Source organism: Patella vulgata, chromosome 6, assembly GCF_932274485.2.
Source record: "Patella vulgata chromosome 6, xgPatVulg1.2, whole genome shotgun sequence".
Taxonomy (NCBI): Eukaryota; Metazoa; Mollusca; class Gastropoda; family Patellidae; genus Patella; species Patella vulgata.
This window is the reverse complement of record NC_065884.2, coordinates 20,261,536-20,285,426: the sequence shown is the minus strand read 5'-3', so window position 1 is coordinate 20,285,426 and position 23,891 is coordinate 20,261,536. Positions and strand designations below refer to the sequence as shown.

Sequence of the window (23,891 nt, the reverse complement as noted above, 5' to 3'; positions counted from 1 at the left end):
AACCAATGGTCAAGACACACCAACATTGTATAGTTCCAGTGTCCCAACAGAATTGTTAAATTAATCCTGTACACTGTGGATCTTATGTGGCAGTCTTATTTAACTGAAGTTGTACTTGGGCATTTACAAGAGAGCTTTTTTACTTGTTTCATGTGGAGAACTAAAATTTCACCTGGAATTGAATCTATGTGGGAGGGATCGCACTTCTCCAGCATGCAGGCCTGTCCATTGGACATTTAGATTCAATAAACCATATATAATCTTACCTGGCATAATCTATAGGTGTTTTCTGGTTTATATCTATAGCACCTGGATCGGCACCATATACGACTAGAAGTTCTACCTGAGCTACCTGCCCTGCCTGAGCAGCCACATGTAGAGGGTTGTTACCTTTTTCCTAAAATGTATTTTTTTGTATTTAATAATAAGTAAAGACAATCTAGAAAATTACAGGGTAAACCAACGACAATATAATCTACATTACTGGTATTAAATCATGTAAATGCATCTGGGGCACAGCCAATATAATGTACCAAGAGAATGAACTTCTTTAATAATTCAGTTACATGAATAAAATTTGGTATGTTTGATCCTACTTCTTGTAAAATCTCTGTGAATCTTTGAACCTAAAATATTCATTTCTATGGGATCTCTTGAAAATAGATAAACTTACTTTATGAAAATAATTAGGATCTGCTCCCTTAGATAACAACCGTAAACAAGTTTCTACATTATTTGTCCGAACACTAGAATGAAGTTCCTGAAATATATCAATATGACAAAACATTAAAGCAGCTTATCTGACGGCCCCATTTCACTCGTCAAAAGTGAAAATTGACGTTTTTGATTTTTGTCTTAATAATGAGTAATTGCTCCGCCAATCCTCAGACATTCAGCAATTCGTTGTGGCATGCTCATAATCAACCGTCCAATCAGGATTTGGGGCAATCTGACCCACTCCTCTTGCACTGTCACATCCAATTCTTGCACTGCCATGTCCAATTCTTACAGTGTTGTCGGTCGATGTTGACACGTCTTCCGATCAAATTAAACGTAACACACTAAAGCAAAGATACACTAAACAGTAAATCTTATGCAAGAACCGATAGGAAAGCAAACATGGATAGGTTAACCAGCACGCGGCAGTTTTCATCAACCCTTCCTTGAAGTGTCAAATTTGACAATGAATGAACCCCTCCCACGTGTATGGCGCTATTGCGTGTCACATGTGCAGCTCAGTGGTTCTGTTGGGGCGATAAGTTCTTCATCTGTGAACATACTCTCAAAACATGTCAAATTTCCATGGCTATTTATCAAATCGCAACCTGCATAGGTATTTGCATTTCAATATCCCCTACTTTTTTTGAAGAGTATATTTTGTTCTGATGTGTTTTTCGATTGATGATGGGTCAAGATCTTTATGATTAAATTCTAGTAATTACTGAATGTTGCCCATAATAAGTAAGAAGCAGATTTGAAAATTCAGTATCTCGGAGGGAGAGAAAGAGAAATAAGGTTTAATGTCCAATTACTGAATGTTGTCCGTAATATGTGAGAAGCAGATTTGTATATTCAGTATCTCGGAGGGAGAGAGAAAGAAATAATGTTTAATGTCCACTCAACACAAACTAGGTCATTTCTGGACTAGCATATGGTTCAGTTCAATATCAATAATTCGCTTGAGTGTAAGAGTCTTTAGCAGTAGGAGGAAACCGGAGGATCCAGACAAAACCATGAGAATAGTCAGACTATCCTACTCCTTGTCACCTACAAGTGTGGGATCGAAACAACATCACTTGACTCAATGCAATTAGAACATTCGGCCACCCAACCCCTAGTATCTTGCACGGTTTCTAATTTAATCTACAAAGATAAATGTTTGTCACATTATCCTTACCTTACTGACATCATCTATAGAATTAACATCACTTTCCTTCTGTTTATTTACAAATGACAGAAACTGATATTTTGCCCTGATAAAATCTGCTTTATTTGGACTGAAATTGTAAGATTTAAAAAAAAAAATACAATATTTAAAGGAACATATACTTCAAAATCATAAATATTATAAAATAAAGCATTCCTTTCTTCAAAGGCCAGACATCAATTATTCCAGTAGTTCAAGGAGCTACATTGTACATACATGTAGACAGTGGCCAGAGGTCGCAGTCACGCAAAAATCGGCGTATTTCACACATTTTTTTCAAAATAAACGCAAATATTGATGGACGCTGCGTAACTTACACGCAGAAAATTTCCCCAACGTGAGAATAATTAGATTATTCTATGTCGTAGTTTGTACAATTTATGTGCTTCACTCGGTATTTACACACCTCTACTGTACGTAGTCTCCGTAGTTTTTTTATATTTCCTCTTATTTCATTCATAAGTTCATGGCAGTAAGCCTACGTAGCTATCCTATTGGAAGCAATAAAGCGCATTTCATACAAGACTTGGGATTGACTAGAACAAGATATACTGTTTACATTCAGCCAATCAAATGTTGGCTTTCATAGCGATAGTTTTCTCTTCACTTCCTGTCGAAGTGAAAGACTGAAATGACTTTGCCGTCAACCATAGACATGCCGTTAACCTCCAGTCGTCATTAGACTAAATACAGTAGGCATATCAATGAAATAAGGACGCTTAAAATAGGGTTGTTCACAAAACGACTTTACATGCTTCTATATTAAGGAATTTTGAGAGGCTCTTCAGGCAGATGTAGAGGGCAAAAACGCAAAATTTTGGAATGTCTGCATATTTTTACGCAACTCAAAATTGATCCACAGCGACCTCTGGCAGTGGCAGTGCAATACATGATGAGAAATAATGCTTATGCCATCTCATCTATAATTCCAATTGAAAAGCGATCAGAGCAATACTAATTTCTATATAGAGGTTTAGTTTTTGATCTCATAAATAAACACACTCTCTTTAACCCAGGTTTGAAAATTCCCTTAGTTTCTTCACTGCCCATAATGAGGTTTAAACTAGGAGCATTCTCACTGAGAGTACAATACAACCACCCTCATCATTATTTAAAACATGTATCACTTACTGTAATGGATCTTTACAAGAGGGTTTTTTACGACCATGTTTATTCTGTGAGGGATCCTTCAACTGATGTTCCCATATATTATTAGCACCATGATTCGCTAACTGATACAACATCTGAAAAAAAATATTGTTGTTACAATTAAAAATTTTATAGCACAGAGTCTTTGGCTAAAATCTGTATGGCAGTGGTAATTTTTATCCTACATGACATTTTATTTTCATCATAGCTCCATGATGACAATTATTTCAATAACCGGTATTATATAAATTGTTCAACAAAACATGGAGAAACCAAAATTGTTGTCTAAACTTACTGCATGTTGTGTTGGAGACCATTGACCTCGTCGAATCGACCGCACCTGGGAGACATGTCTTCCCAAACTGCGGTGGACACTGCAACATTCATCACAGATAAGAACACCTCTATTTATAGAGGCCCAAGTAGGATCTGAAATAAAATTAGTTCAAATGAAAATTTTTAATAGTTACATTTCCTTATACACTGGCTCTATAATAATCTTAAGTACATTTAATTATTTCGATTAGTGATTTAGGTAATTTCAATTAGTGATTAATGTAAATTCAGTTAATGATTGAACTTAATTCAATCAATGATTTAAGCAAAAGTCTTTTAACTATTAGGATTTATTTTCTGCTTTAAAGCTACATGTATTTGTACAATTATTTCCTGCTTTGAATTTCCATGATGAGATACATGTAAATCTTTAGACAGCTGATCTCCATGTATTAACAATTTCTCAATACTAGTCGAATTATATTGACATATTCATGTATTTATCCCACAAAATAAACAAGCTGTAGCCATGCAAGATATGCCCACATTTTGCAAGAGATGGACAGAGAATAAGCTAAAAGCAAAACATGATTTTTCGTACAATCAGGGCCATAATCCATGAAGTTGCGGTACAATACATGCCAATAACTAAAGGAACCAAGATCTTTTGGACATTAAAGCTATATTTCAAGTTTTGTCAAAATTGGTTAAAAATTGTGACCTTAAGAGTGTCCCCGAACAAATCGACGAAAGGACAGGGGCTACGACAATATACGTCCACTCCACATGAAAATGTGGCCGTATAATAATAGCAGTATAAACTACGACAATCTCTTTTTAAAAAAAATAAAATGCAAATTCTGTATTCGACATAGGTGAAATCCATTTTATGAGAAGGTGAATTCCATTTTTTTTCTGATTTGCATAACATTGTACTGATTCTGACTTAGATTTACATGACTACACCAATAAAATCTCAGATAAATTTTTAATTTAGGCCTAAACCTAAATATTTATGAGATTCAAATTAAATAATTAAAACATGTTCTATCGCCATTTTATTTCAACTTCAATATCACTATTTACAGAATACTTCAGTTATATGGCTACATGTACCTACTGTGTTTATCAGGTAGACATGAAATGTCATGATTACAAATTTCATTTTATTGTTTTTATGTATGGTGTGAGAAACAAATTGTTTAATAAAATGTTGGAATAACAGTTTATCGGATGCAAACAATTATATGATTACATTGAACTTTGTGAAGCATATATATATATTACCCAACAACCACAAAATAATACACATGGTATACCAATTAATGAGCCATCAATCGAAAATTGTCATTAAATAACAGTGTTACGGTGATATAAAATAAACAACTGGCATGAACTCTCAAGTGATATTTTGAAATTTTCACTAATTTTCAAAGAAAAAAAGTGAGTAAATTTAAACGGTGTCTACATTTCAAAATTCAGCTTCGTAACGCAAATTTTATTTCTTGAGGCCAATTCCATGGTTTCCACAGAAAAACACCAGCCCTACTGGGCAGTTTTCCTACAAATATTAAATAGAAATGTCATAATTATCAACTACATATATGTAAGGCGCATTTTTCATGAATAAAACTAACACAGTGATCCAAGGTGAATACCGAGTAGGGTTAGGTGGATTATCATCCCTGAGCAGATTTAACTTCATGAGTACAGATTAGTAAACGGATATTAGACAGAGATTCGAGCATGTGCAGGGGTAATCTGTGGACCCGCGAGGTGAAATCTGCACTCAATATATACATCTTCTTTAACACAGATACATTTGTATCATTCCAAATTACATTATGTCAATTTATGATTTATAGAAGAAATAGTCATAACATTATAAATATATTCTATACTGGTACAGCACTTACACAGGCTGTTTGAGCACAGTTGGTAGACATCAAAGCAAAGGAAATGGCACATGTTTTCCACATGATATTTACACTACAGTATGCTTCCCTTCAATCAGTCAGTATGAATCCACAATTAGTATACTCAGACAGCAGTGCCTTAAAAGTGTTAGTAGTTGTTTAACTCAGGTCATTAATTATAATCTTATAATTATCAAAAGGCATGTCTAATAATTAAATGCATAGAATGATGCAGAACAAAGACACTATAACTATAAGCAGGAACTCTTATTATAAACTGTCAATAGTGAATAACTTTAAACTAGGGATTTAATGAGGAAGGCAAGTCATGGAACTATGTTCTAATACTAAAGGCTTCATAATTTACCTGCAGCACTGCAATCCGCGCAAATTGACGAGGGTCTCAGGCTTGATCTTGACATAGAAACCAGTTTGACAGATAGATGATCACGAAATTATATTAAAATATGGTTGAAAAAAAAATTGTCTGAAAACGCCTTATTTGGCACTTGTCAATTTTTGACCAAAATCAGAGTAGTGATGAGTCCAATGAAACATGTCCTCTCCTCCGGCCCCCTTGTGGAGCACAAATTCTTTGTATTGTCAATTGCATAAAGCAACAATATATGTTTATAATAACACCATAACAGGAAACAAATCTAAATAACAAAACACAACAAAACCATATAAACTTCAATAGATTTCCAGTTTCATGAAGAAGTCTCTTGTCGAAAATAAGTCTGAATAATATACTAAGCTGGATGATGTCGTAAATATCTTGAAAAATCAGAATTTATCGGTAATTGTGGTATGAACATGTTCTGTATTTCAATATAAACTCATAAAATATCATATTTTTGAAATAAAATGATAACAGGAAACATATTCTGACAATTTCGCATATAGTTTACGACAACCATTTCACAGTTTATGAGTCATAGTTGTTTCACGGTTTTATTTTATCTTTCCGGTCACCATATGAACTATAAACAACGTCAAAAATCAGCTGCGGGTCTTTTCCATAATAAATATTTTGCTGGTTACGCTTTTCCATTTGAAAGTGGAGTCTCCATTGCTGCGAAGCAAGTAGAGATTTCGTGAGATTGGGTGTCATCTTTGTCAATTTTATGTATTTTGATTTCCTAGTTATGCCTGATGTCAGTCTGTGAATAAAGATGTCAGCCAAGACATTAGTGGAGGAATATCCCATTCATTGGCGAGTTTGGCATAATGAATATGAAGATTTAGAAAGAGAAATCCATAAAAATGTGGTGTGTACCGTAATTATGATTATGAACATTAATTGATAAATGTATGATAGGCTTATTTTTTATTGACGGTAGCATTGTAATTAGATTGTTTTTGATTAGAAATGACAGTTCCTTCAACAAGCTTGGATACTTACATATATACGGTACCTACATTTATATTAAGGTCAGGTCGGAACTAGGCCAAAGGTAGATAACAAATCTCATCTCTCAACCCGCCGCGTTTCGAGATAAAGAGTTGGTGCTATTAACATCAACGTTGCACATGCGGTACGATTCGCACTCGGCATTTGTAAACAAAATTGACAATATTTTTAATCAAAACAACGATTGATTATTGTTATTTATAATATTTCTGCCACACCCAACTACAATTGAGCATATAATCCTACCTGAATCGGGTACAAATTGTCGTTTTTAAAATCGAGGCGTTAAGCCGTTACTAAGACCGCCATCTTTTTAAACCGATTTGCTGTCATCATGAAGGCGGGGCTAAATGTAAGGCTTTTAAAACAGCCAATCAAAAGGGCAATCTAAAGCACTGTAACTATGAATGGATTTCGATGGCGGTGAATGTCAGACAAAAACAACGCTTCATTAATTTAAACGCGAATATTTGGCCTCTGTAAGTTTAATTAATCATTTTAAAGATGTTACTACATGCATTAATAAAGAAATTGAGTTTGCCACATTGAACTAAAGGCATCCAATCGTAGCTAAAAACAAACACATCAGTATATCGCAACGTTTTTAGCTACGTTCTCGTAGCTAGGCCAAAGGTACTCGCTACATCAATTACAAAACGCAATTTTACTTTTGCACTCAACAAAAGAACAAGTCAGACAATTTTTTTTATTATTGTTTTATCAAATGACTTTGGTTATATCTATCTATATATATATTTGTGACTGTCGTTTGTCTGTCTGTCTGTCTGTTCGGGGTTGGCGGCTACACTAGGTCTGCCCCGAGTCTGAAATTTGGGGTATAGGGGTAGCTCGGACCGGGGAGTAATATAGGCCAGGTGGCGTTATGACCCCCGAGCGAAGCCGGGTATCCTGCTAGTTAATTAATAAAAATAATACTCCATACGTGGCAAAATTGTACAAATTGTGAAGTGGAAGTTCTCTTACATGTTGGTAAGAGTAAGAACTGTTTCAATATAGTCTTTGTCCAAGACTAAACTTCATATCTGTTATTTGTTGTCTTTTCAATCACAGGACGTGGAAGGTAGATTATGTTTATACAGTGTCAGTCTATTGAATTAGTAGATTGTTGATTGAAGGAGGCATATATCTGTTTGTTTGTGTATTCCAAGTTTAGTTCTGGTCCATCCAATTTCGGCCTTACACCTGATCCTTCTAGCATCCCAGATGGAGCCATCATACCATGGATATTGGGGCTTCACAATTACAGCTCGGTTCTTTTCTGGGGTGTTACAATTGGTATATATGCTTTAATTGACTGTTGTATAAATTAATAAGTAATAATAAGTGCATCACATGATAACATTTCAAGAGACGACTGGGGTTGACTTTCTGCAATGTGTTTTGAAAGCATTTCAGCATTGTGTGGTTTGACAAATCTTTTGGTTAAATCATGTGGAATATTCTCGAATGGTAAACTGGCTTAATGGTCACTTAGGCATGAATCAAAAATTTGAATATTGAGAATACTTAATTCTTCCTTTCTAGTTAATACTAGGTCTAGTGTATGACCTTTTGAGTGGGTTCGTTGATTAACATGTTAAGTGAGCCCAAGTGTCTATGGTATCCTTAAATTTGATAGAAGCAGAATCATTTAGATTATCAACATGAAAATTAAAATCTCTGCATATGATGAGTTTACCACTCTTTAGAACAAGGGACCCAAAATAGTCAGTAAAATCAGAGAAAAAGTGTGAAGTTTTCTTGCAGACTTGTTGTATATTGGTGGTCCGTAGATTACAACGATATGATAAATTAAGCTTTTAGATTGCACAGTAGTTTCAATGTTCTCAAAATGATCCAAATTTGTTTGTGTGTGATACAGAGTATTCTGGTTTGTGTAAAATTCCTATTCCCCCACCTCTTCCAGGTCTAGGGACAGATTTGAGGTGGAAACCAAGGGACATTAATTCACTTCTAACAGTTCCAGAAATCTTATTGTTCAGCCAAGTTTCAGTCAACAGAGCGATGTCGCGGTCTTTACTGGTCAAATATTCTGTTTTTGTTAGATCTGTATATTTTTCATTAATTGAATTGATCTTATATTAAGAACACATAAATTCAATTTTTGGAGTTTAAGTTTAGAAACAGATTTGGTAACCACAGAACTTTTAGATTTTTTATACGCCCACATTTTCATGTGGACGTATATTGTCGTCGCCCCTGTCCGTCCGGACGTCCGTATATCTGGACGACGTCTGTCCTTTCGTCCACAATTTGTTTGTGGACACTCTACAGGTCACAATTCTTATCCGATTTTGCCGAAACTTGAAATATAGGTTTATCGCCCAAAGATCTCGGCTGCTTTCGATATTGGCATGTATCGGATCGAAACTTCATGGATTATGGCCCCTGTTTGTACGAAAAATCACGTTTTTAGCTTGTGGACCCTATAGAGGTCACAATTTTTATCCGATTTTGTTGAAACTTTAAATGTTAATTTATAACCCAAAGATCTTGGTTCCTTTCGATATTCGCACATATCGGACCGTAACTTCCTGAATTATGGCCCCTGATTGTACGAAAAATCACGTTTTTAGCTTGTGGACCCTATAATGGTCGTAATTTTTATCTGATTTAAAAAAACGTATTGTTATATCACCGTTACACCCTAAGGATTACTGAGTTCGAATTTCGTGAAAATCGGCCCAAAATTGACAGACAAAATGTCCGCCATTCGTTCTCAAATAGCGTAAAAACATGGTATATCAAGGTTGTGGACCCTATAGAGGTCACAATTTTTATCCGATTTTCTTGAAACTTGAAATGTAAGTTTATAACCCAAAGATCTCGGTTCCTTTCGATATTCGCAAATATCGGACCGTAACTTCCTGAATTATGGCCCCTGATTGTACGAAAAATCGCATTTTTAGCTTGTGGACCCTATAGAGGTCATTATTTTTATTCGATTTAAAAAAACGTATTATTATATCACCGTTACACCCTAAGGATGGCAGAGTTCGAATTTCGGGAAAATCGGCCCAAAATTGACAGACAAAATGGCCGCCGTTCGTTCTCAAATAGCGTTAAAATATGGTATATCAAGGTTGTGGACGCTATAGAGGTCACAATTTTTATCAGATTTTGTTGAAACTTGAAATGTAAGTTTATAACCAAAAGGTCTCGGTTCCTTTCAATATTCGTGCATATCGGACTGTAACTTCCTGAATTATGTCCCTTGATTGTACGAAAAATCACGTTTTTAGCTTGTAGACTCTATAGAGGTCATAATTTTTATTCGATTTAAAAAAACGTATTATTATATCACCGTTACACCCTAAGGACGGCTGCAGTTCGTTCTCAAATAGCGTAAAAAAATATGGTATATCAAGGTTGTGGACCCTATAGAGGTCACAATTTTTATCCGATTTTGTTGAAACTTGAAATGTAAGTTTATAACACAAAGATCTTGGATCCTTTCGATATTTGCGCATATCGAATTGTAATTTCCTGAATTATGGCCCTTGATTGTAGGAAAAATCACTTTCTTTTTAGCTTGTTCGCTATCCATCTCTCCAAAATATGGGCGTATCCTGCCTGGCAGCCGCTGGTTATCCAATTTAAAAAAACGTATTATTATATCACCGTTACACCCTATGGACAACTAAGTTCGAATTTCGTGAAAATCAACCCAAAACTGACAGACAAAATGGCCGCCGTTCGTTCTCAAATAGCGTAAAAATATGGTATATCAAGGTTGTGGACCCTATACAGGTCACAATTTTAATCCGATTTTGTTGAAACTTGAAATATAAGTTTATAACCCAAAGATCTCGGTTCCTTTCGATATTCGTGCATATTGGACCGTAACTTCCTGAATTATGGCCCCTGATTGTACGAAAAATCACTTTCTTTTTAGCTTGTTCTCGATCCATCTCTCGAAAATGTTGGCGTATCCTGCCTGGCAGCCGCTGGTTTACTCTAGTTATGTAATGTTGACTGCCAGAAAAAGTAGTTTTATCTTATCTTATTAGTTATAGATGATACTTTAAAGCTACAAATCATTCCAAAAAATGTTACCTGTATCAGTCCTATATTAATATTTACTGCTAATCCAAAATAGAGATATTTAAAATTTATCTGAAATAGCAATGGTGTTATTTATCAGTGTTAGGGTATTAATTATGTAATATACTTTTAGCCACACAAGTTTATTTTCACAACTGTTGTTTGCAATAGATGACCTCATTAACAACAAATAAATATATCTTAATGCCCTAGCTATCTGATAGTGATGAATCATCAGGAAGTGTCATTCAATGGTCCCATATACATGTAATAATCAGAAAGATTTGAATGACTCACTGTTTGTTTTTATAATCATACTGATATGTTTTTAATTTTAAGACTGTATTTATATAATTGACATAGTTACAGTTCTTTTACATATTCAATTTTTATGAAGATGGTCTCCCTTCCTTTCTTTCTCATCTCGTTTGGAAAAAGGAATGGCATTGGCTATCAATTTTTAAGTGTGTTTATTTCTACCAACCTTACCATAGTAAATTATATATTGCTCTTATCTTGTTTGTACCTACCAATTTTGTTCTGTAGAATTTTGTGGAAACATATTATCCTTCATTTTGTGATATGTCCACAATTTATAATGGGTGTATTTTTTTGTCACTCACATCTTTCCTTCAGTCCACAATGTTAGATATCCTGGTTTCCTTTTTGATATAATTCCGTCAGATTGAAAAGAAATAATTTTAATGAATTTTAAGGCAGATCAATTGATGGATCCCTCTTGAAATATTAGTTTGCACATATACAAAATATTTCAATCTTTTACATGTACAAGTAGCTTTGATTTTATCACTGATGGGCAACTATTATGTTGATTTAATATATAATTTATCTTTAGATTATTTATTTAATTATTTCAGCATGATCTAGAGGCAGTTGATGCTCGAGGAAGAACACCATTGCTGCTAGCAGTAACTCTAGGTCATTTAGAAAGTGTGAGAGTTTTATTAAGAAATGGAGCAAATGCCAATGTTGAGAATTCAAAATTTTGGTCAGGTGAGCTTAGATTATGGGGCAATCACGACATGAAATAAATCAGGTTTATGAAATGTATACAGTAGATAAATGTGTGTATAACAGACTTGGTGAAATTTTTAAGATATTACCAGAACTAATTTTAACTAAAACATGGAGAAGCTCTGTAAACATATGGTACCCTACATGAACATTTAAACCATGATATTTTACCAAGTAGCCTAATGATTGTCACTGTAAATTTGAATTTCTCTTTTAAGTTCTTCATGAAACTGTCAGTACTGGGGATCCTGAATTGGTTCAGTTAGTTTTACAGTATAGAGATTATCAACGTTACAACAAACGTACAGCCAGTGTACCAGAATTATTGCAAAAACTAAAAGAGGTATTTATTACCCTATTATCAATCAATTACCTAAAGGTCTACATGCACAATAATGCATGTGACCATGTTGGCAGTAGAGCCATATGGTTATAAAATAAATTTATCTGACTAATGATATCTACTCTAGGGGAAAATGGTAGTTATTAGTTGTCCCCAGCCTTTTGGAGAATAGGTTTGTCTGCCTTGGTGGCCGATGGTGTAACATGTGCGCTTTAGATCAGAAGGTCTATCATTGAGTCAAGTGGCTTGGTTTTGATTCCCAGTTGGTAGGCAACAAGTAATAGGGTCGCCTGTCCAAGCTCACCGGTTTTCTCCCACTGCTAAAGACCCCTACGTACAAGGGAATTTTTGAAATAAAATTGAACCATATGTTGGTCCAGAAATGACATAGTTTGTATCAAGTGGATGTTTAACCCCACTTCTCTCTCTCTCTCTGTCTTTTCATCCCACTTTTTGAAACACAGTAACTCTACTTCAAGTTGAGGTATAATGTCAAAACTTGAGGTAGATGTTCAAGTTAAGTGAGTGATGAGCAGTTTGATTGCTCAAAGCTTTATAAAAAGATAAATGTGCCAGTATTTAATGGATACTTGAAGCAGGGGGCATCAATATATTTAACCAATCACAGAACAAAGAAAGCTACAAAGAAATTGACATGTGCCACATGTTTTTTAATCTGTCATTTTTTTTTTCAGACACCAGATTTCTATGTAGAAATGAAATGGGAATTTACAAGTTGGGGTGAGCATTATATAAATTACATATATTTTGATGCTAAATTGATTCCTTGTCGAATAATTTGATTTGATATATATCCACTTGGCTAATTCCGTAGTAGATATTTTAATAGGTAACTTTATATAAAAGACAATATTGTATTTTTTACTATTTCAGTTCCGTTGATTTCCAGGATGTGTCCTAGTGATACATATAGAGTATGGAAATGTGGTAAGTAGGCCTATACACATTATATTTACTATTTGTGTTTATCTGAGCAGAAATGTCACTGTCTTGGCAAAATTCTCCCTACTTATCCATATATGAAAACAAAAAAAAAGACTTTGATAGTTTTAGAATAACCCAAGTATTGTGTTGGAAAAAACTCAGAAGAGTAAAACCACAAACGAGTAATCTTTATAGGATGGATCTGTCTCACAAGCTTATGTCCTAAAATTCATACGTATGTATGAGGAAATTTGACAAACAAAGCACAATATCTAATTTTACTGAACTAATTCTTGTATTTTATTTTACTGTTCAACTAATTCTTTTATTTTTAATATCTATATTTTAAATAGGATCGTGTGTAAGAATTGATACAACTTTATTAGGTTTTGACAACATGAACTGGCAAAGAGGGAGTCGAAGTTATATTTTTAAAGGAACAGGTATACATAGCTGTGTTATTTATACAGTATTGTAAAACTTGAAATTAATTAACGCAACCAAATCACAAGACGTGGCTTATTCAACAGATATTGCAGATGCCAATAAAATCAATACACTTATATGTTGAGTCACATTGTGAAATGTTTTGATCAATAAGCTAAATATTATGATCTATATTATTTTCGAGATGCATTATGTAAGAGCTAAATCTGCTTATTGAAGGTCTTTATTTTGGCTTCAAATGTTACATAAACTATTATTTAAACATTTATTAACATGACAATCCCTTAATTAACTTAATTAGAAAGCTGTGGTCATTTAATGATTTAATTTAAAAATGGTGAAGCGTGGCTAAGTGTCGAATAACCAGTACTATTACAATAATAAACAATCTATGCCATATCTTGTCAAAACTACCAACAGTGATATCCTCGCTCAGAATAAAGTAATTTGTATGAATTTTTCAATATATTCATTTTGCAGAGGATGTCAAAGGTTGTGAAATTTTTAATTAATCAGATCTTTATAAATACTAAATCAAATTAAACCATATTTGGACTTCCAATACAATAGAGGCAACATATTTTTTGCACTTGGTTAATGTCTTAAAGGAAAATCTTGATACCACATTTAATTACCTTGGATGCTAATAAAAATGAAATTTGAGTAATACATGTTGATCAAAAAAGAACTTAAGCTCCTGAACCCCAATTATGAAAATTAAAATTGTACTAATTATTGTTCCAGTAAATTCAGCAACTGTTATGGAAATAGATCATGATAAACACGAAGTTTATACACAAATGTTACAAATCTCACCATCTCCACCAGATGTAGCAGTGATGCAACCATCAGAAGAAGCCGTTGCAGCACGTTTAACCTCCCCTCTCGTAACAACTTATATAGATACTGATAAAATATCATTTGAAAGGTAAGATTTATAGTCCGTGCATTGCTGTTTCATCATTGGGATCGCCTGAACCAGCAAGGTCTCTATACAAGAAGAGATCACACTGAAGGTGTAATTCCAAGAAAAGTATATGGAAATGTCGCCTTCTGTGTTAAATTCTCCCTCATACATTGAATATGTAAAAATTAAAACTACCACATGTTGGTGGCAGTATGGCCTGAGTATTTTGTTGACGAGAAGTTGGCAGAGAATAATCCAAGAATTTACATAGCTTTGATATTTATGGTATATGGACAGCAACTAATGATAAATAGAAATGTGCGTTAAAGTCATTTTCTTTCCTTGTCGGATATATTTTAGAAATGACTATCATTTTACTGCATCATTTATTTATGTATATTTTTTCTTGATATTTGAATCCTATATTTATATAGCCTATACAATTTTTGTTAGAAATAAAGCAGGTATATGGGGGTGGAGAAGTGATAAAACCGAAACTGTCAACACATATGAATGCAAGGTAAGAAATTACATTTGCCCTCACAATGATAAGGATATGCTTACAATTTTATTAGATTCAAATCTGTATTTATTCATAAAAGTATGACTTGATAGTTTTAATTCTTTCAAGATTCAATATTAAAATTAGATAATCAATAATCAAGACCTATAAACTAATTAAAGTGCAGGACAGGGGGCCTGACAAAGACAGTGCCTAGTCATTTGGATGGGACAGAAATAATTCTGTCATAGCACACTACATGGCGTATGAACATCTTCGTTAGTCCAGTCGTTGCAGAAAAGTAGGACATTAAAGTTAACAGTTTAAATTTCATTCCAACAACTTACAATACAGAGAGAGAGAGAGGAATGAGGTTTAACGCCTACTCAGTACAAACCAGGTCATTTTGGGACTAACACATGTTTCAATTTTTATTTCAATAATTTGCTTGCGTGTAGTCGTGGAAACCGGATGACCCGGAGAAAACCCAAGAGGTTGGACAGACGACCCTACGCCTTGTCACGTACAAGTGAGGAATCAAAACCATGCCACTTGACTCAATGACAGACCTTCTGATTTCACGCACACGTGTTAAACGACTAGACCACCCAAACCCCCACTTGAAATACAGATTACACAAAAACACATGTACATTTCTATGAAATCATCACCTAAACCGTCTTATATAAATAATTTATGATTGGCACAATGCCTGTACCATTATTTGAAATAAGGATGATGTCACACCTATATGTTAAAGGATGTTATAAGTTTCTGGTAATTATATATTTTTTTTACATTTATAGGTTTTTAGTGCAAGTAGTGTAGAATTAGTGACAAAAACTAGAACAGAACATTTAACACAACAGGATAAAGATAAATCAAAACGAAACAACAAAACACCATTAGAGTCTTTCTTGGGAGTAGCAGAAGAACATACTAAGACTCAGTCCACATCAAATGGTGTTGGTGTAAGTCATTAATGCTAAGAATTGTCTCTTCTTACTGACCTTGCATTTCGAAAGTTCTTCTTTATCATTCAGTACACAATGTTATGGCAGTTAAAACGATTTCATTATGAACTATGTGACTACAACCTAGAATGTAGCCGAAATATTGTGTGACAACTTTGCATCCACTCCTCTCATAATTCACATGATGTTTTCTTTTTTTGATGGAATGTTATTTTCTATCTTCAGGATATTACCAGCGTTTCCTACAACCCTTCTTCTATAACACCGGAAGAATATTTTAATAAACATATCTCATTGGAGGATCGTGATATAGGTCGACCAATGGAACTCTCTACAAAAACACAGAAATTTAAAGCCACCCTATCTCTGTGTGAAACATTCCCTCTGTCTTTACAAGAGCAAGTTGTACCTATTATAGATCTAATGGCTGCCAGCAATGCTCACTTTAAAAAACTGAAAGATTTTATAACGTTACAACTTCCAGCAGGGTTTCCTGTTAAAATTGGTAAACAATCTCTTTATTTACTCTTTCCATGGATTAAAGGACCAAACCTCTAACTCAATATTATCCGTAATATCGGAAATTAAAAACACGAATTAGAATTCAATATTGATCTATTTCAATCAGTATTGACATTGTTATCTTGCTGTGAAAATATTATCTAAGATTTAAGACACAATGAACGCTTTATGACAACAGTCATCTATTCGGGTGCCATTTGTGATGAACAAAGAAAAACATATCCTACAAGACAATACAGAAGTAATTAATGATGGCTGTTACAAAAACGACACTATAATAAAGAAATGTGTAGAATGGACAAAGCATGCGTAAACGACTGTCTTTCAGTTTGGGATGTTTACTTATTTCACCAAACATAATTAATTAGAAATTAATATAGTTTTTTTTAAAAATTGAATTATTATCACTTTATATACGTGTGCTTTTAGACCCATTTTCGCCTATTCCAATATTCCAAAGAAAAAAGAGCCGTATGTTTAGATTACACAATTTATTCCATGTCACTTAAAAACTGTTGCGTTGGTTTTCGATCTTTTATCATCTATCACCATTAATCTATCTTTATTGGTGAAAAAAAACATTGATAATTGGTTTACCTTCTTGAAAGCTGTTGTCCAAAAGAGATCTACAGTGGTTCTGTGAGTATGGCGATGGTTCACTATTCAGGACATTTTAGGTTGGATCCCAGTGTAGTCATAGAAACTTCTTCAGGAGTTTTCAGCCAAGTTCCCCCTTGTCAGTGATCCAAGCCTGGCCAGGAAAAGTCGCTAATAGTAAGTGCAGGAGGACCGCACTACACGTAAAATAGACATTGCACCAAACAAACAAATATCAAATCAAGTGAATGGATCCGGGGGCCAGCCGTAAGCATCCACTGCGCTGTACTTTCCCGGGTCTGTAGTGACAATTCCTTATTTTGTTGGAACTTTTGACTAAGATTCTAATGGACTCTTCAGGACAACTGGCTCCTAACCAGGTCTCAGGTTTACTCAAAGTGTTGGCCAAGAAAGTTCCTCAGGTTTTTTCGGCACGGCTCCCCCCATGTCAGTTCTGCAGGACTGAGGGCCTGACATAGAACAAGCCCCATGTAATACATTGGCATGCACGTAAATGAACATTTGACAGTTGGAATTCGAAATAGGGTAGGCCTTAGTGCTATTGTACTGGCACAATTTCCCTCATAGCCTACTGAATGGTGTATGCCCTTCTTCATTAGCCCAGTCGGAGCAAAACATTTCATTTCATTTCTCTTTAATATAAAATTAATCAACTCCTTTAGGAATTTTACCATTTCTCTAACAATAGCACAAAGAAGGTACTGTACATTGAGTTTGGTGGATGTTTACCATCCTAAATAATGAGGGATAAGAATTGGATGGATCTTGAACAGTTCAATTTTCAAAAATATATCCCAATTACAAATGAACTAAACAGAGTTTGATGCATGGTTGATGTATAAAATAAAATTTTATTTTATTTTACAGAGATTCCATTATTTCATGTATTAAATGCAAGAATAACATTTGGTAATATATATGCGTCAGAACAGCCTGTAGAACATGTGACTTGTATACGGGATGAGAATATTAGTTGTGATATTAGTGAACAGTGTTTTGAAGTGCCACCAGGGTATGGAAGATTAGGTAATAAAATATTGCTGAAAGGGGCCCGCAGTAGTTGTGTGATAATTATGAACTGACAACTACTGTGGTATTGGGGTGTATAGGCCACAGAATGGATAGGATTGTTTATGACAAGAAGAAGGGCTAATTAAAAACAGCCATCTTTCATTTCACTCCATCCCAGATTTCCATCTAGGATCAAAGCCTTTTATTAATCAAGGGAGGTCACATTTTAAAAACGTCACGCTTAACAGGTTAAAATAGTTTATATTTAGAGAAGCATAAATGGAAACTCTAGTCAAAATCTCCCTTACTGGTATTGAACATAGAACAGTATAGAATAAAAATTACTGTATGTGTAAATATTGCCTGCCAATGTTTTAAGTTCATAAGACAGTAAGATCAATTTCCTTTCTAATAATATGGTAGTGAATTATTGACATTGAATACTGAATGTTAGAGTTGAAATTACATGATCTGTCGGTATTCTCTCCCTAGCATATTTTGACAATAGAAAATGGAAATAACATGTTAGTATTTTGTCCTTAGTGAAAATAGTGACTTGTATGATATTGACTATTATAGGTGATGGTCATCATGAACGATTACGTGACGAAGATGATGAGCTATTACAGTTTGCTATACAACAAAGTCTCATAGAAAATGGAACAGAGGAAGATCAGGTATGGTATATTTTAATAATACAGTCATTAGCCAAAAACTGAAATTGTGTTATAATTTAAGTTATAATTTAAAATAGTTTTTCTCTCTATGCTGGAATGTTGAATAAAATAGGGGTTAACTAAGGGGACCTTACTCTGGCATGAAAGGTCACGGAACACTGATTATCGATACGATTAGTGCTCTCATGAACCTTATGCTTCACACTAAATTTGAACAAATCAGTTAAAAACAATAGCCTCTATCGCAATCACAAATTTTTTTAGATAAATGGGCATAACTCAGAAACGGTAGGTCAGATGGGCACCAAAATCAAACCCACTCGGGACATATTGATCCTTAGGTTTATTTGGGTTTTTTTTTGTTAGATTACAAACCAATATGCATATTGAAATTAATGCGACTGGTGATATGTTTTCAGGTAACATTCTTTGAAGCTTTAACCAACACTAAACCACCATTACCAGCTAGAGAAGATGATGATAGATTATTACAGAGGTGAACCATTTTTGATCAATCAAGATAAATTTCAAGCAATTTCATGACAATCTATAATGAGTAGATTTAGGTCAGCTAGGTTCGAAGATCTGTCATGTTTAGTTCATTTTAGCAGCAAGAATTCTGTTTATTTATAATTCTTCTTTTTTTCTTTTTTTTTTTCAAATCAAATCAGACAGAGATATTCCCCCCATGCTGTTTTTTTTAATATTTTTAATGATCTAACTTGAGTTTGGATTCTGCTGTCCAATTATTCACATAGCTGTTTCGAACTAAAACATACATATATTATTTCGTATACCGCTTAAGTTGGCAATAATCAAAATTTATTGGTTTTATTTCAGGGCTATTGCTGAAAGTCTGTCTCTCAATAGCAATGGCGTACCTGGAAATATATCTGATCGCACAACTAACGGTCAACCCCCAATTACAGCATTTCGTTCCGATGAAGATCAACTACGTATTGCTTTAGAGATATCTCAAAATGAGCTTCATGCAGCCGAGAAACGAAGGAAAGAGGAAGAAGAAGAGTTAGAAATGATCTTGAAATTATCGCTTACAGAGAAATAATATGGCTGATATTTCTGTGTGTGAGATGTCCTCGTCATGTGATACTTTTTATAATTATTATATATATATATAATATTTAATCCTCTTTATATATCTGTTTATAGGTATAGAGAGAGATAATCAATGTTAATATCAGACCTGCCCTCATCTTGCTTTATATCAGAACTCTCGTTTCAACATTCTGCAAACTAGTCAAATTTGTTCACATATTTTATTAATATCCCAGATCTGAACAGTTGGTTGTATTTTTAAGAAATGTTCGACTGTGTATTGTATCCTCAATACACAGACCAATTTCTCAGGTTTTTACATAAAAAAAACCCCTGCAACTTTATTTATTGCGTTTTGAGCTGAAGAAGTTTTGTCAATGCCACAGATTTTCTGACAGTAATACCTGGCAAATATGAAAGAAACGAGAGCCCTGCTTTATACAGTCTTTAGTTAATATCAAGATAAACTAATCTCTGCAAATTGTTATGAAGATGAACAAAATGCTGGCAAATTTGTTCTTTTTCACTGAATGGCAGCATTTTGCATTCTTTAATATTATGAGGTTATTAACGGTGTCTTAAATTAAGTTGATGTCAAGTCCATATTATTTTTCTTAACCAAAGGTTAATTGCTTAATTTATTTTTGTTTGTTTGTTATTTTGTTATTAAGAAAGTTATATGAATGATATAAGGTATAATGTTGATATTATTTATGTTAAATGTATTTCCTGAACTAATGCTGTGCAAATTTTTCACCCTGGCTGGATTTACCAATATGCATATAGTAGGATATATTCCTATACCCAGAGGCCTACTGAATCTTAATTTGTCATGCAGCGTGCCAGAAAAAAAACCTTGTTTCAAGTGTACACTCGGGTCAGTGATGAGTTTAGCCTAGGGCCAACAAGAAGGTAAATCTGGTCCTGATTATCCTAGAACTTCGTTCTAAAGCTTGTGTATGAGTTGATAAATAGGTCTATTAGGTCTAAAAATATGGTAGACTATTTTCAGCTTTAGTCTTTCGGACATAGCAGAATTGCCAGGTGTCAAACTCCGCTTTTAATTGTCATTGTTATAAAAGTTGACTTCTCATTGTCATTGTTACAGATAGCTTTGTTATGACTGTAGCCGAAGAAACAGCCAATGAACAAAACAGCTTCAACAATGAACATTCATAAGTATATCAGTCTCTAATCAACACAGCATTGCTATTATTAGGTACACCAGTGATCTCAACAATCAAGTATGATCTAGTGTGTGTTATATCTACCAGTAAATGACTAGAATTGTAATGGTCAACATGTATCTTAGTGTTATATTCGGGAAAAAAACATGATGATTAAATAATTATAAATCCATATTTTTTCTAAAAAACAGGTTCAGGACGTTTTGCATCTCCACAAGGGGTGTTACACTAAAAATGATTTCCTCCCAAGGCTCATTTTGAGCTAGTGAAATAAAGAATTTAAAAATATAATATGCTAATAACAAAATATCTCAGCTATTCAAATGTGAGATCCTCTTGTTTCTCCATTGTATATGGTACATGACCACATAATAAATAAATTGTTAATCAGGTGTAGTCTTTTATATGTAGAAATGTGGATATACAAGTATCTTTTCTGATACTTTCTTATTCAGTGGGCTATTTTACTGGTAATTGTTTAAAGTTACATGCTGTGTTTAAGTTGGCTGTAGTCTTCTCTTTTTCTTAATTATAAAAAATATGTCATATATGCCAGAAATATTTTCTATTGTTTTATGTTCCCTTTACAGGATAAAAGGAAACTGATTTCTAATTCAAAGTAAGATTGCGATATAAAATTTATGTTGGAATTTATGACTGTATTTCCATTGGACTTTACAATTCAATTGACTCACCATTGTATTATTCGAAAATTGGATGAAAGTTTGGTACTATATGGTTTTTCAAAAGATAGGTGTACATTAATATATCTGTGTATCCCAAATTTTTGTTCCTTACAATTTACAACAGGGTTTGTACAGAATTTTACACCTCAAATTCTTGGATAACTTTAGCAATAAAATTGCAAACATTTCTTTGGGGGGTCTCTAGTTTAACTGAGGGAGTGTGTAATTGCCAGGAATCCAAATCTAAATTACCTTTCCAGATCCATGTCACAAACAAACATTTTTACTTATCCAGATTTGATTTCACAAAAGAATGACTTGGAAATAGTTACCATTTTGAATCTGAAGAATCCTCAATATAAGGCAGATTGGTAGATTCATGTATATTTGGATTTGGATTTTAAAATCATAAGGAAACAAACTAAATGTTTGTATCTAGAAAGAACAGAGCTTTGAATTCCTAGCATAGCATAGTATAAGCATAGTATGTAAGCCCAAATATGCCAGATGCATTGTAAGAAACTGAACCTGTAAGAGCAGATGTCATGAGGACTTCCCTATAATCCAATGCACTTTAAAACATGTAGAATATTTACAAATCCATAATATTATGACATGGGCCCAAAGGAAAGGACTTGCATGTATAGCTGTATGCTGTATGAAGGTCCTCCACTGGTTACAGAGACCTATTAGTTCTTCATATCTCTGCTTAATTTACTCACTGCCCAGATGGTCAGCAAATCTGAACATAAAAATAACCGGTTTAATATTATTTTTATAAACAGACAATAGTAAATTCTGACAGGCCATGACTTGTGTAGTGAGAGAATAGGGGATTGAGTAAAGTATTATATATGTTATTCTGGCATGTTGGGCCTTCAGTTATAGAGTATATTTTTAAAGACCTACCATAATTACTAGCTTTCTCGGTATAATATCTTAATCATAATGAAAGCTGTTTTAGCTGTTGTAAAAAGTGTAAAATATTTGATGTTTATTTAACCGGCTGTAATGATAATTTATCATAAGGAGACATTTACAAACTGGAAAATAGTTGATTACCTATTCTTTAACACAAGATGTCCTTAATGTTTAATTAGAATTTGTAATGCTTTTTATACAATTAAAATATTTTAGCAACTCAGTAATCAAAATCAAATAGAATCCATTGTTTTGTAGTGTTATCAAAATCTCCACATATCAGAAATAAGGCTATTTAAGGCTTAGTGAATAGATATTCTTTTAATTTTTAATAGTTGTATACCTGTACATGTATCAAATCAAATCTGTGGCTATTCATGCAGTTTTATAAGGGAAGTAGATAAGCTTATCTATTTAATTGTATCAATAATCACGCTTTAACCAGAATAAAAGAAAGGAATTACGTTTGTTGTTTTGGGGGGTTTTTTTCACTAAAGAGGATGTACCAGTTGTTGTATCACCTAGAACCTTTTACTTTTTCCACTTGCAAACCCCTTTTTATATGCCCACATTGAAATCTTTGATGAACCTTAATATGATTCATTTTAATCTGAAAATTTAATTGTAACAAACCAACAGTGAGGCTGATGTAACCACCGAAATCCCAAAATAAACAGATGACATTAATTAATTGCACATTTATCTAACTTTTTCAAAAGTATCAGTAATCAAACTTATCTTAGTCTAAGCATAAAATGTTCACGATCAAACTCAGTCGGGTTTCATCACCCTCCATCTGTTATAATCAAACTTATCTTGTTTCAAAGCATTGAGCAATGACATTGTTTAGTTCTGCTTAGCTTTAACAGGAAATATTAATCATTGAACTCAAGTCAAGACATTCACCTAATGAACATCTATACCTCAATTAAAAGCAGAGTTGTTATGTTCCAAAGTCTTGACCAATCAAATTGCTTATCGCTACTTAGCCTAAGCAGAATAATATCATCATCGAACTTAGTCAATGTATTGATATAATGAATCTATACTCAGTTTCATCGCACTCACCCAATTAGAACCAAAGTTATCGTGTTCCAAGGTCTCAACCAATCAAATTGCTTTTGTCGGCATTCTACCTCAATTAGAAGGAGAGTTATTGTGTTCCAAAATCTCCAATCAGATTGAAGTCTCTACTTTGCATAAACAGAAAATGCTCAGCATCGAACTTTAAGGTATTGATGTAATGAAACTATACACGAAGTTTCACCACTATCAAGCAATTACAAAGTTGTCGAGCTCCATAGTCTCGACCA

General features: G+C 33.8%; 2 protein-coding genes across 3 annotated transcripts in view; one reads left to right on the top strand and one right to left on the bottom strand.

Annotated features, from left to right (window-relative positions):
* LOC126824772 (ARF GTPase-activating protein GIT2) overlaps positions 1 to 5,990 on the bottom strand; it is a 32,394-nt gene extending 26,404 nt beyond the window's left edge. For both annotated transcript variants that reach the window (XM_050554146.1, XM_050554147.1), the window contains exons 1-6: positions 5,636 to 5,990; positions 3,372 to 3,505; positions 3,059 to 3,171; positions 1,898 to 1,997; positions 674 to 760; positions 267 to 397 (exon numbers count right to left, since the gene is read on the bottom strand). In XM_050554146.1, the coding sequence (XP_050410103.1) occupies positions 267 to 397; positions 674 to 760; positions 1,898 to 1,997; positions 3,059 to 3,171; positions 3,372 to 3,505; positions 5,636 to 5,690 (620 nt within the window). In that variant the 5' untranslated portion in view covers positions 5,691 to 5,990. The remainder of the gene's footprint in view (positions 1 to 266; positions 398 to 673; positions 761 to 1,897; positions 1,998 to 3,058; positions 3,172 to 3,371; positions 3,506 to 5,635) is intronic.
* A 327-nt stretch (positions 5,991 to 6,317) lies between these two features.
* LOC126824774 (ankyrin repeat domain-containing protein 13D) lies at positions 6,318 to 23,041 on the top strand. Its single transcript, XM_050554153.2, has 14 exons — positions 6,318 to 6,539; positions 11,626 to 11,761; positions 12,001 to 12,125; positions 12,821 to 12,866; positions 13,020 to 13,073; positions 13,424 to 13,513; positions 14,262 to 14,445; positions 14,878 to 14,944; positions 15,733 to 15,897; positions 16,126 to 16,405; positions 17,908 to 18,066; positions 18,631 to 18,728; positions 19,148 to 19,224; positions 19,569 to 23,041. The coding sequence occupies exons 1-14, from the start codon at positions 6,444 to 6,446 to the stop codon at positions 19,792 to 19,794; spliced, it is 1,803 nt and encodes a 600-aa protein (XP_050410110.1). The 5' UTR covers positions 6,318 to 6,443; the 3' UTR covers positions 19,795 to 23,041.
* The last annotated feature ends 850 nt before the right edge of the window (positions 23,042 to 23,891 follow it).

What these genes read in the sequence shown, in the direction of transcription:
- LOC126824774 (XM_050554153.2), top strand. Translation starts at nt 6,444, where the DNA reads ATGTCAGCCAAGACATTAGTGGAGGAATATCCCATTCATTGGCGAGTT. An exon ending in CCACATCAAATGGTGTTGGT is followed by an intron (nt 15,898 to 16,125) that starts GTAAGTCATTAA and finishes TTCTATCTTCAG; the next exon opens with GATATTACCAGCGTTTCCTA. An exon ending in ATGGAACAGAGGAAGATCAG is followed by an intron (nt 18,729 to 19,147) that starts GTATGGTATATT and finishes ATATGTTTTCAG; the next exon opens with GTAACATTCTTTGAAGCTTT.